This window comes from Condylura cristata, unplaced genomic scaffold (genome assembly GCF_000260355.1).
Source record: "Condylura cristata isolate star-nosed mole 26May11 unplaced genomic scaffold, ConCri1.0 scaffold00016, whole genome shotgun sequence".
Classification (NCBI taxonomy): domain Eukaryota; kingdom Metazoa; phylum Chordata; class Mammalia; order Eulipotyphla; family Talpidae; genus Condylura; species Condylura cristata.
In genome coordinates, this window is record NW_004567117.1 from 21736471 (window position 1) to 21755712 (window position 19242).

A 19242-nucleotide genomic window follows, 5' to 3' on the forward strand; every position below is an offset into this window, starting at 1 on the left:
GCAAACAGTAGCTCTGTTGTGCTGTGTTTTAACCCATTTCACCACCAGGGAGGGTCCCAAACCCTCCCTTCATACCTTTTATCTTTATAAATCTGGGTAAATATTTCTATAGATAGGTTCTGAAAGGCAAAAGTAATAGGTAAAAAGACAAGAGTTGAAGTTTTCTGATATAAGAGAAAATAAATGCGTGTAGTAATTACATCAAACTACCTGTATAGATGGGCAAGACCCAGCATGATTACATGACTGGTAACTTGCCCACCTGCATGTCCTCTTAAGGAATCTATGTAAGAGAGATGGACTATTTTATTTAGGGAAAGGAATGGTAAGGTCAATTAGGAGAAGTTATCTGGAAAGCTATAGCAGACAAAATTGTACAAAGTAAGTTCTGACTTATCCATTAAAAAGAGATTATAGGCCCTCCCTGGTGGCGCAGCAGGTTAAAGCACAGCACAAAGAAGCTTAAACCACTTCTGCATGAGTTCGATCCCCGCCTGGAGGTGACCACATGGTGCGGCAGACCTCTCCTGACCCGCCCGTTGCTCCCCTCAGCAGTGTACTTCGTTGATCTGCCTGTTTGCTCCCCACTCTGTCCCTGGTGAATCTTACCCTCCACATCTCTGGCTTGTACCCCAGTTCTGTATAAATTAATAAATAAATCTTTTTAAAAAATTATAGTTTTCCCTAGGACACACCGTAAAGACATTTATATGAAAATATCTTTTTCAAAAGCAACCTCCAACTGCTTCCAGAGTCCCCTCACATGAAATTTTTCTGTTGCTGGACCCTCCCTTATGATGCAGTGGGTTAAAGAGCAGCTAGCCACAGCCACTTTAAGCACAAGTTCAATCCCTGGCTGGGAAGGGGACCCACATGGCACACCCGGCCTCTCCCTGTCTTGCCCACTGCTCCCCTCAGCAATGTACTTTGTCAATTTCCTGTTCTGCTTCCCGTTCTGTCTTTGGTGAATCCTCTCACCACCCCTGCACCTCTGGTCTATACCCGAGTTCTGTATGCATAAATAAATCTTTTTTTAAAAAAAGAATGCAATTTATCTGTTGCTGAAGACAAGCTTTAGTGTGGCAGGTTTTGGCTCCCCTACAATCCTTCTAAAGAAGTTCCACAATTCAGAGGTTGAGTTTGTTCAACTATAAAATGTATTTTACTTACATGATTTGCATAGTTGATTTTTTCAATGTATAGCTTTCATTCAACCGAATAAGTTTTCTATCAACTATAAGATAAAAATCTAAAAATCATTTCATATTCCCCTTTCCACTTGAACATAAAGTGCCTAATATACCAAATACAAATGTCTCTTCCTAAATCTCACATATATATCCTATTCCTTTACCAACATAATTCACACCTAATTTCAATGTCCTTAACAGGACATGGCTACTAAAAGGGCACACTATAGCCATTATTGTTTTCCCTTCAAAACTGTCAAATTTCCCAAGCTACACTTGGCTTTTCCTCAACATTTACACTTTACCCACCGTTTCTAGAATTAGTTCTAAATGTCTTGTAAAGAAAAAAATCCCTATAGATTACATGAACTTATAGATTAATTTGGGGGTAAATGACCTCCTTACAATGAATTTTTACATACCACTGCACTGTTTTAAATTTTACAACAAATACATGTTTAGTCAATAAAAGGTAAAGTTAGCATTTAACACAGGTATGTTAAGTTTACTAAAATGTTAATACAACATGTGAACCACGTAATACCATGTAATACTTCTGCTTCGGGGAAGAAAGAACAGATGTACTTTCCCCATAACTTCTGCTAAATACAACTACAAATTCCAGACATTATATGTAAAACAAATATAGGAAACCATGGTAGATTGACTACAAAGCCTGGGAACTAAGCAACATCACAAAGTGAGTTTTCCACAGGTTTTTTCTTTGCTTTCTGTATCTCACATTTGATGTGGAAGAAGGTATCAACCCAGAACTCCTTTAACGTGCCCAGGTGCACACAATAAAGATCCAACAAAAACTTTCTTACCCTAGCCAATGGAAAAGAAATAGGCAGTTTAACAAGAGTGAAAATACGTAGACAAGACCCAATCAATAAATCTGGCCAGAGGTGTGGGGGTCAGAAGATTCATTAGAGGCAGTAGTGAGAACAGGCAGATCTACTGAAATACACTGCTAAGGGGAGCAGCAGGCATGACAGGAAAGGTCTTCTGTGTCATGTGTGGGTTAGCACTTTGGCCAAGGATAGAACTCAGGTCTTTGAAATAATATAGCAGACTTAACTGCAAAGAGTTGTTTCTTTAAATGATGAACAAGAATGACAAAGGAAAAACAGAGAAAGTAAGATACTGTTAGGAGTATCACATCAAAAGGATAATGGGGAAGATATGGGGATGCAATAAACAACTTAACGTTGACAAATGAAAGGAAAAAGACTACTTCGTCACAAATGCAAACTACTACATCTCACTTAAATGACGCAGAAAAATTCAGCAGCCTGATTTCAAATTAAAACTTGTAAAAAAGAAAACTTAAGGAATTCTGCCAAGCATTTAAAAAGAATGTTTTTTAATTCTACACAATCACTTTCAGAAAAAACACCCCAATTCACTTTATGAAGCAGTGACTTTCATTTGAAGATTATACAAAAAGAAAAAAAAAACTATGAACAGCCCTCATAATTACAGTTGCAAATATCCTTAACAAAATAAACAGCACTCAACAATATGTGGAATAATTAACAAGCAGGTAGAATTTATTTAGGAATTAAAAAAATGATCATCAAGACTTGGAAATCAACCAATGTATTACACTATATATTAACAGACTGAAAAAGAAACATCAACTAATTATATCAACAGATGAAAAATAAGACTACAAATCTCAACCCTTTATGATAAAATCTCAGCATCAGGAGTTATATCGGAAACTTCTTTAACCTGATAAAAATCTAAATATAAAACCCACAGCCAACATTATACCTAATGTATACTACTATTTCTCTAAAGTAAGAAACAAAGCACCTATTCTAAATACAAATTAGTCAAAAACTAATAAACATTGCCTCTATTTGTAGATGCCATATATACACAGATAACCTTACAGAATCTACTTTTAAAAAAATACAACTAGTAAGTATGTTCAACAAGATCACACAAAACAAGATTAAGTATTAAAACATGAATTGTATTTTTGATACATTAGTAATGAACATGTAGATACCAAAATTAAAAATACAATATTTTAAATTGTTCAAAACATTTGACATATTTAACAGTAAATACAGATATATACGTAGGACTCATGCTAAAAGCTGCATAATTTTGATTAAGAACATCAAAGAAAATCTAAAAAAAAATGGAGAGATATTCCAAATCCACAGATGAGAAGATTCAGTGTAATAAAAGTGTTATTTCTCACTAAACTAATATCGCATTAATGGGACTGTTTTCAAAGTCCTAACAAAACATCTTTTATAGACATAGTAGAATATGCTAAAACTTGCACAGAAAGACGAACTAGAATTGCTAAAACATTTTAGAAAGGAATATAGTGTGAGCAGTAAATCTACCTTAATTCAAGACTTATTATATAACTTTAATATCAAGGCTATGTGTTACAGGAAGGGCAGACACAAAGCTCAATGGAAAAGAATAGAGAACCTAGAAACAGACCCACACAAATATGCCCAAGTCTATTTTGACAAAAGCATAAAAGCAGTGAAAAAAAAAGTCCTTTCAACAAATGGTGCAGTAGCAACAAAAACACCTTTCAGTAAAAAATGAAATGACCTAAATTGCAATTATACAAAAACTAATTCAAATAGAACATGGACAAATGTAAAGTTATATACATTTTAATAAAACATAATGGGGAAATATTTGTAATCCAGAGTTCATCAACCCATCTGTGATACTGTTTTGTAATATCTATAATTTTAAAAACTACATGTAGTTTTGCATAATGTTACCAATGAAGGAAACTGACAAAGGGTAAACAGAATCTCTATATTATTTCCTTTTGTTAAAAATAATATAATAGTTTATTTTTACATCATTTTGTGCTTTTTTCCATCTAAGTTGTAATCCCCATGGCTTCCCATCACCAAATCACCCATGTACCTGTATTATTTCTTATAAGTAAATATAAATCTGTAATTATCTAAAACAGTATTTTTTAAAAATTCCACATTGCAACCTCTAGTTTCATGACTAACAAATCACTATGCAGTACAAAACTCCCAGAGGAAAGAGTGGTTGGATCAAGTTCAGACAGTATATTTACATTTTAAAAATTAAACTTATTGTTTATACATACATCATTGTTCATTTTTAAACAATGTATACTCCCTCCTCCCACTCTGCCCCCAGATATACTCCCCATAGAATTTCCTCCCCCAATTCACCCATGCACCCATCACCATAGTCTCTAGGGCTCCTCCCTCCCTCTTTCCAATCACTCTCCCCTGCAGAACGTCTCTGGTTTAGAGTTGTCTGTCTGTTTTCATTTTGTATTATTCTTTTATTTATTTATAGACATTAATATCAACTTCATTGACTCAATTCTGTAAGGATCCAAACTAAAGCTTTAAAAACTAAAAAATTTTTTAAAACAGGGATGAGTAAATAATACAAAACTAATATAGAACATTAATCCTTTCTATCTATTGTAGCAGTTCTCAAACTTTCTGGTCTCAGCACACCTCAAACTTAAGAGCTGAGCACTCCAAGTATTCATTACTCATATGGGTTATACCTACCAATACTATTTTACTATACTATAAGTTAAAGTTAAGGAAATATTAAAGTACATATTAGTTCATTTAAAAACAATTAAAATCCATTACATATTAACATAACTAACATTTTAAAAATTTATCTAAAATTTAAATGTGAGAAGATTCATACTGCTTTACCTATTTGCAAATCTCCAGCTCAAAAAATACAGTTGACTTCTCACTTAAGCTTCCTTATTCACTATAACTGCATATGTTGTTTTGATAGGAGAAATGCAACTAATTAATAAAAGGCAGGCCACAAACAAATATGCAACTGTAAAGAAAAAAGTATTTTAACAACCTTCACAGACATGTGTGGCTATCTATACCCACACTCTTGTGCAACTACATCTAAGTGTAACAGAGTTACACTTTTTCAAGAGTCTAAATTGTAATAATAAAAACTGGTACATTAAGTAACCTGTCTACCATGATCTTTAAAGGGGTCCTTTTACACATAATTTTGTAACACAATGCATTGCTCTTCTAAAAAATATTCTACTACTGACATTTCCTTAGGCAGTAAGACAAAATCATATTTACAAATACCATTACCAAATTCACTGCAAAAATATTTTAAAGTTTCTACTGTCAGTTCATGGTGGTCAATGAAAGTTTTCCAAAATACCATTTTAGCTTGAAAACTTGAACTTTGTAATGAGCAACAAATACTGTCAGCTGTCTTCCTTCATGAAATAGGTTTACTACATTCAGTTTTAAGAAGACATCTGTCAAATACCCATGACTAAATAATCAGTTTCTCTGACTTCTTTTTTTCAAATAAAAATGGTGTTCCAAGAAAAAAGAAGAGATGGTTTAGCTCACAACTTATTCAAACAGGCTTATTTCTTCACAATATTCAGTACATAGTATTACTTCCCATTGTGTACACAAATTATTAAAAAGTTGTGTACTCATATCTAAAACATGCTCAGCAGCAAAAATCAGAAAGCTTTTAAGATCATAAAGGATGTCCACTTTTACCTCTTTTATTCAAGTCAGTATTGTACGTTCTAGCTAAAAGAGAGGCCTCAAAAAAAACCCCAGGGAAATAAATAAAAGACATCCAAATAATGCCACAAAATGCACAACTATGCTTTGTATCAGTTTTAAGCTTATCAGTAATCAACTTTGTGGTTGAATTGGCCCTGTGGCCTTTCACAATTACAAGATGTCCTTTAGCAATAACCACCAGGAAAATAAGAAAATGTAAGTTAATTACTCACCAGACCTGAAAAGGACACAGCACACCTGGAGCCACAAAGTAAGATCACAGAGAGGACAGAGGGGTGGGAGACAGCAAGGGCCAGGGTTCTGCTTTTAATGAGGTTGAGAACTGGGACATAATGATTCATGGGCTCACTCCTTATTGGTGAATTTAAAACATAAGATGAGGAATTTACAATGTGGAAAGAAAAAAAAGTAGCCTTAGTACTTAGTGAAATCTTAAATACAAAGAACCAAAATCTCAAAAATAAGAGCCTCAGTGCAGAGGCATAATCTATTTATCTAGCTGGTCATATGGCTGGCAAAGCATTCATGAGTGCTAGCCAACTTTGAAGGAGATGCCGTTTGAATCAGATACCTGACAAAGCTTAAAGTCAGACACTTGCTTTACAAAAAGAGAAAACCTGGGCCCTCCCTGGTGGTGCAGCTGGTTAAAGGACAGCACAATGAAGCTATCACAGCCACTGCAGCAAGAGTTCGATCCCCAGCCAGGGAGGTGACCCACATGGTGAGGCAGACCTATCCTGTCTTGCCCACTGCTCCCCTCAGCAGTGTATTTTGTTGATCTGCCTGTTCTGCTCTCCACTCTGCCTCTGGTGAATCCTCTCACTCACCACACACTTTTGGCCTGTATCCCAGTTCTGTAAGTATAAGTACACCTTTAAAAAAAATTGATAAAAATAGGCATATGACCCAGAAATCCCACTCCTACGTATCTACCCAAAAGACACAAAAACACTGATTCAAAAAGATACCTGCACCCCCATGTTTATTGCTGCGTTATTTACAATAGGAAAGACATGGAATCAACCCAAATGCCCCAAAGTAGATGAATGGATTAAAAAGATATGGTACATACGTACAATGAAATATTACTCAGCAGTCAAAAAGATAAAACTCATGCCTTTTGCAGCAACATGGATGGAGCTGGAAAGGATCATGCTTAGAATGACTATCAAAAATAAACCCTGAAAATAACAAGCACTGACAAGGATGGGGAGTAATTGGAAACCTGATCTACTTGAAGTGGGAATGAAAATGATGCAATCTCTATAGTAAACAGTATAGTGGTATCTCAAAAAATTAAACATATAATAACCATATGGTTCAGCAATACCATGTATAGGGTTATACTAAAAAAAAATGAAGCAACTCAATACAAATATTTATACACCCACATTCGGCAGCTTTATTCACAATAGCCAAAAGGCAGAGGCAACCCAAGTAATATAAATAAGTGATATATAATTAAAATTTAATATTATTTAGCCTTCAAAAGGCAGGAAATTCTGATAAGTTCCAAAAAATGGATAAACTTTGAAGACATTATGCTAAGTTAAATTATGTCAGTCAAAAAAGCCCAAATCATATGATTTCATTTATGTTAAGTAACTAGATGAATCAAATTCATAGAGCTAGAAAGCAGACGAGCTCTTCCAAGATGTTGAAAAAGAGTTACTGTTTAGTAAGTTTGGAGTTTCACTTTGCAAAAAGGAAAATCTGAGATAAATGGTAGTGACAGTTGCAAAACAATGTGAATGGACTTCATGCCACTGAATTATACTCTTAAAAATGGTTAAAAAGGTAAATTTTAAGTTATATATTATTTGCTAAAATGAAATGGACATGGGTTAAAAAAAACAAAACTTTAAAATGTGTTACGCATACCACTTCTTTCAGAATCTCTTAAATAACAAGATGAAACCTTAAGAATATAACTAGGATGCCTCCCTGGTGGTGAAAGGGGTTATATCTCAGCACTATGAACCTATCAGCAGCCACTGCAGCAGGAGTTTGATCCCTGGACAGGGAGGTGACCCACATGGCAGGTCAGACCTCTTCAGTCCCGCCTGCTGCTCCCCTCAGCAGTATATTTCAGTTATGTGCCTGCTCCCCACTGTCTCTGGTGAATTCTCTCACCCCCACATACCTCTGGCCTGCACCCCAACTCTTGTATGCATTAAAAAAATAAATTTAAAAGATAAATAAATTTTAAAAATAAAAAAGGCAAAGCAATGTACCCAAATTTCTTGATCTAACTACCAATTTAGAAGAAATGATCTAGCTCTTAACATATGATCTGTGGATCCTGCGGAGTCCAAAACCCTTTTACAATGTGAAAGCAATACTGCATTGTGATTTTTTTTTTAAGACTTATTTATTTGTACATACAGAACTGGGGTACAGGCCAGAGACTCAGGGGCAGTGAGAGACTTCACCAGAGACAGAGTGGGGAGCAGAACAGGCAGATCAACGAAGTACACTGCTGAGGGGAGCAGTGGGCGGGTCAGGAGAGGTCTGCCACACCATGTGGTCTCCTCCCGGGCAAGCGGGGATTGAACTCATGTGGAAGTGGCTTTAGCTTCTCAGTGCAGTGCTTAAACCCGCTGCGCCACCAGGGAGGGCCTGCATTGTGATTTTTAAATAAAATTATTAAACAGGTTCAAACATTTTAATATCCAGGCCAGTAAATTTCAATAGCTGTAACCCAAAATATCTGAGCGCTATAATAATTTTTAAGATAGTAAAGGGATCCTTAAATCAGAGTCTGAGAAACCCTAGCCTAGATCATGAGAGCTTCTTTTTTTCTTTTTTAAATATCGTTTAGCATAGAAGAACTGGGGTGTAGGCCAGAGATACAGGGGGTAAAAGGGGTCACCAGAAACAGAATGGGGAGCAGAACAGGCAGATTTACTGAAATGCATTGCTCAGGGAAGCATCAAACGAGACAGGAGAGGTTTGCTGCACCATCTACAGGTCAAATTGAAGGGGTCAAACTCAGGCTGAGTACTGTGATAGCACTGAGCCTTAACCCCTAAGCCACCAGGGGGTCAGATCATGAAAATTCTATGGAACAATCAAATTTAAAATGAAAAACAGAGAATCCATATTTATGACAGGACTTAAAGACTATAATAATTAAATGTAAAGAATGAGTTTTACCTGAACCCTGTTCAAACATGGCTTTAGGAAAAGTAGGCCAATCAAGGAAGCAAATACTAGCTAGCTATTTAATAATTTTTCTTAATTAGTTTTTTTTTAAAGATTCATTTATGTATACAAGAACTGGGGTACAGGTAAGAGGTGTGGTGTTAAAGAGGATCCACCAGATAGTGGGGAGCAGAACAGGCAGATCTACTGAAACACACTGCTGAGGGAAGCACCAAGTGAAACTAAAGAGGATCTGTCATACCACATGGGTCACCTCCCAGGCTGGGAATTGAACTCATGCTGCAGATTGCTTCATAGTGCACATAACCCGTTGTGCCACCAGAGAGGCACCTTAATTAGTTTTTTCAAATTGATAATAAAGATGTCTTGAATCTGTGTGATAACTATCTGGAGGCTCATAAAATGTGCTCAGTTTTAGACACTTTTAAGTATAAAAACTTACAAAATATTAACATTGTTTAATTTACTTGTTCAATTCTGCCTCTTAAAAGAGAAATATTAATATTGGACAATTCAAATCAATAAATTCTCGACTCAAAACAGAATCACTTCATCTAACACTTTATACTGTATGTTTTAAAAGCAAATTAAAACTGTTGTCTGCCTTCTCTTTTATTCAGCCTCTCTTTAAATCTAGAGTCATATTAGAGAATATAATGTTGGTTCAACTTATTTAAGAACATTTACCAATATGTTGTGGTTATGGGGCCTAAGAATTGAAAAAGGCAAGCAATCACCTAAAGGAGACCTCATCTGTTTCAAACACATAACCTCCAAACTGTAGTGATATACAGAGATCATTAGTCCCTAAAAGATGTCTAGTATAGTTTGTTGATAACAAAATACTGATTTTTAACAAATCACTGCAAATAGAAAGGGAAATCTAAACTTTAAATAATCTAATACTTTACTTGTATAATATTATAGAAAATGGTAACAAGCACTTAAGGACTAACATTCCTAGGTTCCACTCTTTGTAAACTGAACTACTTCTCATTTCAGCACCTTTACATATTCCCAATGGAAATATGGACCAGCTTACAGAACAGCTGATTCAGAGAGGTCTTTTATCAAAGGAAATTTATGAAGAGATGATTGCCCTCACCACCTTTACTAAGTTTTCCTCCTTTAACTGAATTAACACAAAACGTATACTAAAAACTTTCTTGCACCCCATATGAGACTTTAATTTTATGAGGCAAGAAGCAAACTTTGTTTTATCATTATACTATGCAATGTCTGATACAAAGAAGCTAGTAAATACAGGATGAATTAACATATCCTAAAGGCTGACCTGGTTATGAGTTTGCTAAGACCGAAACATGAACAATACCAGAGGCTGGACTGAGGAGCTCAATCACTAGACTGGTGAAGGCAGTGACTTTAATCAACTGCAGAAACACTACTAAGTGAAAGATATAACTCACCTAATGGGAAAAAAATATTTGCAAGTCATGGTTACAATAAGGAACCTAAGATCTAGAATACATAAAAAAACACAAATCAACAATAAAAAGACAAACAGTACCATTTTCAAACGGAAAAGGATCTGAAGAGATATTTCTCCAAAGATCACATACAAATGTCCATTAAATACACAAAAATATACTCAACATTATTAGTGATGGGGGAAAAATTTTAAACCACAAAAATACCACTTCACACCCAATAATGTAAACAAACAAAACATTAACAAGTATTGGTAAAGATGTGGAGAAATTGCGATCTTCACCCATCATCGCAGGAATATAAAATGGTGCAGTCACAATGAAGTCTAGCACATTAAATAGAGGACTCCCATATGGCCTAGCAATTCTACTCCTATGTACTTCTCCCTTCGTCTCCAACAAAATGAAAACAAGTCCACACAAAAACCTGCATGTAAATGTTCACAGCAGTATTAATATTAATAGCCCAAAGTGGAAACAATCCAACTGTCTATCAACAGATAAAAGGATAAATTCACACAATGGATTATTTATTTGTTCATAAAAAGTAATTAAGTACTGGCTTTCCCTGGTGGCACAGCAGGTTGAAGCACAGCACTGAGAAGCTGGAGCCACTTCCACATGAGTTTGATCCCCACCTGTGGGGGGTGACCCACATGGTGCAGCAGACCTCTCCTGACCTGCCAGCTGCTCCCCTCAGCAGTGTACTTCGTGCATCTGCCTGTTCTGCTCCCTGCTGTCTCTGGTGAATCCTCTCACCACCCCTGCACCTCTGGCCTGTACCCCAGCTCTGTATACAAATAAATAAATCTTAAAAAAAAAAAAAGGAATGAAGTACTAATGTATTCTACAGCATAAACCTGGAGAAGTTACCCTCATTAAAAGAAATCAGTCACAAGAGTATATAATTTTACTATATAACACCTCAATAAAGCTGTTAACAAAACAAAATCATCAACTTTTATTTTCAGATATACTTTATTGTACATATTCGAAAAATTATACCTATTCTGGTCTTCATAAAGGTCTTAGGATATACCCCTCTGAGACTCAAAGTAGGAAAAAAGAGGGGAAATCATAACTGCATGATTACCACATCTGACATAATTTTAGCTACTCATTCTCATACTGTAAACAGTAATTTTTTCTTAATGTCACATTTCTGCCTATGTGTACTTCGAGACTAAAGGATGCCTACGTTAATACAAAATGTTTAACTAATTTTCCTTAGTTTATTTTCTGATTTCTTATAACCAAATCACAACAAACTTATTTTGCAGAAATGATATGAGACTAAAAGTTGTCACATGAAAAAAGCTAAAATGCCTGCCTGGTATTCACTATGCTGCAAGAAATGCATAATCCCAAAGTTGAGCAAAACTTCAGAAAGTGGGGAGGATATACGAGTATGCCCTGCAAAAGCAGTCGTAAGTCAAAGAAAGGATACCTTGAGTAGATTAAGCCAGACCCAGAGATATGCAGCCGCAGCAGAAGCACAGCATCACCATCATCACAGCAATCATCAACCAACATCCCTCTCCTACCTGCCAAAGCATTTATTTAGGCACTTTTGTTTTTTTCTAATTATGAGACATGTAAAGATATGGAAATATCCCCAAACCCAGCTAATAGCACATCTTATTATATCTTATTATACATTTTTTCTTTTAAATATAAGAAACAAAAGAACATATTGATTTTTGTTTCCCCTCTCCTTTACTGTAACCACTATCTTGGAATATGGTTATCCAAAACTATGCATGTTTTAACTATACCCTTCAGCATCTAAATAATATATTGTTTTGCATGTTCAAACTTTACAAATTGGAATACTGATCTGAACCTTATTTTCTTAGCTTAGCATTTTGCTTATTGTTATTTAAATTCAGTCATGTTGTCTTATATAGCTCTAGTTCATGTGTAAAAAACTACTGCACCATATCATATTGCATGCATATTCCAATATATTTATCCATGCTTTAACTAATAAAATGTTCAAAATGTTTCTTATTAGGAGGCTGCAACAGACATAATTCCTTGGGAACAGGTACTAGTTTCTAGGAATATTCCTAGGAGAAATACCGCTAGGTCAAATGATAAGTACCTTTTACTTCATTAGGAGTTGCAAGGCTGCTCTCCCTTTTACACCCCCCATAAAAGAGCTCCTGTTTTCTTCATCCTTGCCAATTCTTGGCATTGTTATCTTTTAATTTTGCAAACTGATGATTATAAAGTGCTACCTCATTGGTTTACTTTTTCCCTGATCAGTAAGCTTAAGTATCATTTATTGGCCTTTCAAGTTTCCTCTCATACAAAACGTCTTTAAACAGTACTGCTGTTTTCTATTGGTGACATTTTATTTTATTGATTTGTGTTAATTCCTAAGGCAATCTGTGTATCAATCTTTTATTGTTCATATACTTCTAAATGCTCTTTCCAATAAAAAGTATACATCTGTCACTGATTTTGAAATCTTATAAAACAAAGAAGGAAATTTCTGTCTTCTCAAAAGTTCATAGCTATTTTCCAGGACCTTTATATTTGTTTCTAAAATGTTTTGGCTACTCAAAAAAGGCTAATTCCTTATTGAGAGTCCAAATACACAATGAAAAAATGGGGCTTCAAATCAATTTGTAGGGATGACATTTTCTTAACCACAAACACACAAGGACAGTCTTCATTCTGTCCAGTCAATGCTACAAATCTGACTCCCTTGCCAATCATATAGATTTCCAATAGGTTAGTAAGCAAATATCGATTTTGATTAATAATATTTTGTTAAAACTTAACAACAAGCTCATAATCATATATGTTGACAAATCAGAATGCCTGAAAAAACAATGAGTAACCACCTCTGAATTAAAGTACAAATTCAGTTTAAGCAAATGAAAAAAATTTTATTTCACACTCACAATCAGTTCTTACAGAAAAAAAGGTGCTTTGCAGAGTGAAATAATCTTGGGTATTTTAGTGATGGCAGACTTCTCAAAAAGTTAACTTCATTTTCAGGAGCTCTACAGAATGTTTTGCATAAATAAAGACGCTGAATAGACGGGAAAGCATCTTAGATCATTTACTCTAACTCCCTCAATTTCAGGTGAGGAAACCGTAATCCAGAAATTAAGATACCTCCCCAACCACCCAGGTTCTCTGTAACTTACAAATTTAAGGCTCTTTCCATTACATCGCGCATCTTCTTTTTTAGCATTCCCATTCTAAAACTGATTCTGTAACAGGGTTGTCCCTTACCGAAATGATGTTAACTCCCAACCCCAAACCAATCTTTTCGTTTCCACGTCTCCCACCTCTACCCTCCCCCGTCCTCCATTATAATTTACAGAATGAAAATATGTGTCCGAATTTCTGGACCTACTTAGATGCGGAGTTCCGAGTCCCTTCCTGACAACTGTTTCCGTGCTCAATTGAAGGCTGTTTTGTTGTGTGTGTGTTTTTTTAAGTCCTTTATCCAATAACATCTAGTAGGCGCCGACTTTGCGGGAAGCGCAGTGCACGCTGTTCCTCCCCTGCCCACCAACCACGAAGCCAGGGAGCCGGAAAGCCGAGAGGCGAGGGAAGTGGGGCTTGGGAGGAGAGAAGAGGGGGGTCCCACAGACGTCGGGGAGCGGGCCCTGTGGCGGAAGCGGCCGAGAGGCGCCGACGACTCACCTTTCCGCAGCTCCCGCTCCCACACGGTGACGATGGGCCGCGAGTGCTTGCGGTGGTGGATGAGCCACAGGGACAAGGTCTGCACGCTCTGCTGCGAGTTGCTCAACTCCGACAGCTTCTTCTCCAGCGCCGCCTCAGAGAAGGCGGACATCCCTCCGACACCGCGATCTCGCCGTCCCACGCGGTGGAGCTGAGGGGAGGAGAGTTTCGCCGCCCTCGCCGGGGCCTCGCCCCCTCACCCCACCCTTCCCCACGCCCTCACCACCGCGGCCGCTACATCCGAAAGCGGCAGCAAACCAGCAAGATGGCTCCTGGCCGGCAGTGACGTCACGGTCGCCACACGCCCCACCCTCGGAAGAGGCGGGGCGAAAGGCGGGGCCTAGGAGGCGCAGGTACCCGGGGGGAAAGCCGCGCGGTGGAGCGGGGTGGGGAGTGCTGGCGGGGGCGGGCCAGAGGCGGTCTTAAACACCTGCAGGGGAAAAAATAATTTCTGCTGAGAAAAGAGACATTACAAATCTCTAAGAATGTCAACTGGGGTAGTCTTTTTTTGAAGATTATTTGGCAGTATATATTTCGTTTTTAAATACATCTTCTTTAACTGTGCCTATTCACTAATCACTAATCATACCAAAGAAACAATCAGAATCTTTGCTCAAGGAGCTCTATACTCTTTGTATAATGTTAGTTCCATCCAGAGCAGCTGCTGAAATATTAGGAGATTCACAGCAGGTAAATGATTAATTTAATTGTCATACATCCTTGGTTTAGGATCTATGTAGCACTTTAAAAGTTTAGAAAGTCCAAATTATAGTGGGTTTGGGTTTTTATAAGTTGTAGAAGCAAAAATATAATATAGCATTTGTTGTTTTTTTTTTAACTATATTTTATGTGAGTTATTAACTATGTAACTGTATGGTAAAAGAGCTATAGCAATGTGCCCTCCCTGGTGGCACAAAGGGTTAAGTTGCAGCTCTATGAAGCTGTTCTCAACCACTGCAGCTTGAGTTCCATCCCAGGCCAAGAAGGTGACCCACAGGGCACAGCAGACTTCTGTCTAGTCTACTGCTCCCCTCAGCAGTGTATTTCAGTAGGGTCTGCCTGTTCTTCTCCCTACTCTGGCTCTGGTGAATCCTCTCAATGCTGGCACCTCTGGCTGGTGCCCCAGTTCTTGTATGCATAAATAAATATTTAAAAATAAATAAATAAAATTAATTTTAGAATCATCACAATTAATCCAGCACATTTTCACATTGTACTTGTCTTAAGGATAGTTCACAAAGGAAACAAAAGGGTTAATCTGAATATTAATAGAAGACACTTCAAGAGGATATATGAGAAACCACAGGAATTCCTAAACCACCTTTTAAAAAAAAGATTTATTTGTTTATACATAGAGAACTGGAGTACAAGTCAGAGGTGCAGTAGTGAGAGGACTTACCAGAGCGGGGATCAGAGAGGCAGGTGATGAAGTACACTGCTGAGGGGAGCAGCGGGCGGGTCAGGAGAGGTCTTCCATACCATGTGCGTCAGCTCCCTGACTGGGGATTGAACTTAGGCTGCAGTGCCTACAATAGCTTCATAGTGCTGTGCCCCAACCCATTGGGCCACCAGGAAGGGCCCCCTAACCCACCTTTTGAGAAACAGTCTTCAAGGACTTTGCACTAAGTAGCACAAATAATATTTGTTTTCCCTCTTTTTTTTTTTTTGAAGATTTATTTATTTATTTGTGCATACAGAACTGGGGTACAGGCCAGAGGCTCAGGGGCGGTGAGAGGCTTCACCAGAGACAGAGTGGGGAGCAGAACAGGCAGATCTACGAAGTACACTGCTGAGGGAAGCAGCGGGCGGGCGGGAATCGAACTCATGAGGAAGTGGCTTCAGATTCTCAGTGCTGTGCTTTAACCCGCTGCGCCACCAGGGAGGGCCTTCCCTCTTTTTTAATATTACTAGTGCTTGAGGTTCAGAGACACTGAAAGAGGTGAGCTACTCTCTTCTCACGCTGTCTCTGGTGAGTCCTCTCACTCCCACACCTCTGGCCTATACCTCAGTTTTTATATGTATAAGTAAATAAATATTCGGAAAAAAGTTATACATCCATAAGGACATAAATAATTACGGTCAATATTTTGAAACTGCAACATTATGTAACAATGTCAGTAATACAGATCTAACAGCCTGGTATGGAAAACCACCATACACTCGTGTACAGAATGCAATATTTTCCTGTCTCTACATTTCTCTCTTTCCCCACTGTACTTCTTTTGTTTGGGCACTCTTTTGGGTCTAGTTTTTAACCTTACCCTAATCCAAGTTTAACCCATCCATCTTCCAATTACTAAGACAGAGAGACACCGTAGGTAAAAGGTACTGCCAAATGGTGGGAATAATCATCCCAAATTCTGTTAAAACAGGTGGACAAAATCATGGACTGAAGAGTCCTGTCCACAGTATTTGATCCACCACACTGACCATGAGGCTACATGGTGGACAAACAGCCACAGACCCTCACAAATATCCAATGAGAAGGCCAAGAGCCAGCATGTCTGATGGGAATGCAGCACATTTGCCCATGACTGGGTATAGGCCGATTCTCCACAGGGCTTCATGGACCTGCCCTTTAAATATTTCCTCCCAACTCCCTTCAAGGAGCCAGGCTAAATTCTCCTTCAACCATAAGTCTTTATTGAAGCCTTGCTTGTTTCAACTATACCTAGCACACTGTGGTGAATTCTCTCCCTAAAGGGCAAAGGACACATTCTTTTGGGTTGGGATCTGAAGCAAGAGTTATCTCAACATTATTTTCTCCTATTTACTACTTATAATCTCTCAAATTATCACCTAGAATTCCAAATCTTCCCACTCCTTCTCTACTTAATCAATTCTGCCTACACTTTAAAGACCACCTTAAATTTCACCTACATTTTCCCACTAACCAGTTGAAAGCAAGGTTTTCCTTTACTTATTTCAGTACAAAATTTGAATGTCATTGTGTGAATGTGTATTTTTTCTTACCCCCCTCTCCAACTAGGTTTTAGGTTTTACTCTCAGTGAGACTGAGCCAAAGCACCAGCCTTCAATATTCTTTGGTCTTTGGTTTGATTTGATTGCTTTTGCTCTGAACTTCCATTGTATTCTGTACACGAGTATATGGTGGCTTGCCATTCCAGGCTGTCAGATCTGTATTACTGACATTGTCATATAGTGTTGTATTTTCAAAATATTGACTATAATTATTTTTGTCCTTATAGTTGTATAACTTTTTTCTTTTCTTTTTTGAAAAGATTTGTTTACTTATGCACATAAGAACTGGGGTACAGGCCAGAGATATAGGGGTGAGAGGATTCACCAGAGACAGAGTGGGAGCAGAAAAGGCAGATCCACTGAAATACACTGCTGAGGGGAGCAGCAGACAAGAGAAGTCTGCTGCACCATGTTAGTAGCTCCACGGTCAGGGATCAAACTCTTGCTGCAGTATCTGCAGATAGCTTCACAGTGCTGCGTCTTAATCCCTTCCACTATCAATTTTCATATCTAGAGTCCTATGAATATATTTCTCTCTTTTTTAAAAGATTTATTTTTTTGGCCCTCCCTGGTGGCGCTGTGGGTTAAAGCACTGCACTAATAAGCTAAAGCCACTTCCGCATGAGTTCGATTCCCACCTGTCCCGGAGGTGACATGGCGTGGCAGACCTCTCCTGACTGCTCCCCTCAGCAGTGTACTTCGTCAATCTGCCTGTTCTGCCCCCCACTCTGTCTCTGGTGAAGCCTCTCACCCACCCTGAGCCTCTGGCCTGTACCCCAGTTCTGTATGTACAAATAAATAAATCTTTAAAAACAAGAAGATTTATTTTTTAAATTTATTTATGCATACAAGAACTGGGATACCAACAAAGGGTGCGGCCTGGGGGGCTGAGAGGATTCACCAGAGACAGGATGGGGAGCATAAGCAGGTCAACTGAAATACACTCTGAGGGGAGCATCGGGCAAGACAGGAGAGGCCTACTGTACCATGTAAGTCAGCTCCCTGACTGGGGATCAAACTGCTGCCTGCTGCAGTGGCTTCCAATAGCTTCATAGCACTGAGACTTTAACCCCTGCCCCACCAGGGAGGCCCTGAATATATTTCATTATTTCTTTTCAAATATAGTTCTCAAATTTAGAATAACACATTTTTCCCATAAAATAATTTTTACTTTCTTATAATGGCCATGAAGTAGCAAAAAGATGTGCTCCTTCAATTAAAAAAAAAAAAAAAGAGGGCTATTACAAGAAAAGACTTTAGAGTAATTTTGCTTATGGTTATGAATGTGCAAATCTTTTCACAAAATGCTGGTGAACAAAATCCAGCCTACACCATGAGCAAGGATAGTTCAAATACAAAAATCAATCAGTTGAATGAAGAGGCCAAAAACATGATTATCTAATCTCAACTTGCCCCCCCCAAAAAAAGCATTTGACAAGATCTAACACACTTTCATAGTTTAAAACTTTTTAAAGCCTCATCAAAGAAGGAATAGAAAAAAAAATTCTCACCATAATAAGAACATGTATAGAAAAACCCGCAGTTAAATTAACATTATACTCAGTGGTAAAATACTGTAAGTTTTGCCCCAAGGTCAAAAACAAAAAAAATAATAAATTATTTTGTCACTTTTACTCAATATTATGCTAGGTAAGTTCTAGACATAACAATTAGTCAAAAAATAGAAATATAAGATTTCCAATTTTAAAAGGCGGTAAAGGACCTCCTTGGTGTGCAAGGGGTTAAGCTGCAGCACTGTGAAGCTATCCACAGCCACTGCAGCACCAGTTTCAGTTGGATCCCCAGCCAGGGAGCTACCCAAGTAGCTAAGTAGAGCTCTCCTGTCTTACCCACTGCTCCTCTCAGCAGTGTATCTCAGCCAATCTGTCTGTTCTCCCCACTCTGTCTCTGGTGAATCTTCTCACCTCCTGTACCTCTGACCTGTACCCCAGTTCTTGTTTGCATAAATAAATAAATCTTTAAAAATCAATTAAAAACGGCCCTCCCTGGTGGCGCAGCCGGTTAAAGCACAAGCACTAAGAAGCTAAAGCCACTTCCGCATGAATTCGATTCCCGCCTGCCCCGGAGGTGACCACATGGCGTGGCAGACCTCTCCTGACCCGCCCCCTGCTCCCCTCAGCAGTGTACTTTGTTGATCTGCCT

General features: G+C 38.0%; 1 protein-coding gene across 1 annotated transcript in view; it reads right to left on the reverse strand.

The window, feature by feature from the left end:
• Positions 1-14389, reverse strand: part of RPRD1A (regulation of nuclear pre-mRNA domain containing 1A) — a 58831-nt gene extending 44442 nt beyond the window's left edge. The window contains exon 1 of the mRNA XM_004683847.2: positions 14059-14389. Coding sequence (XP_004683904.1) covers positions 14059-14209 — 151 coding nt within the window. The 5' untranslated portion in view covers positions 14210-14389. The remainder of the gene's footprint in view (positions 1-14058) is intronic.
• Positions 14390-19242: the final 4853 nt, after the last annotated feature.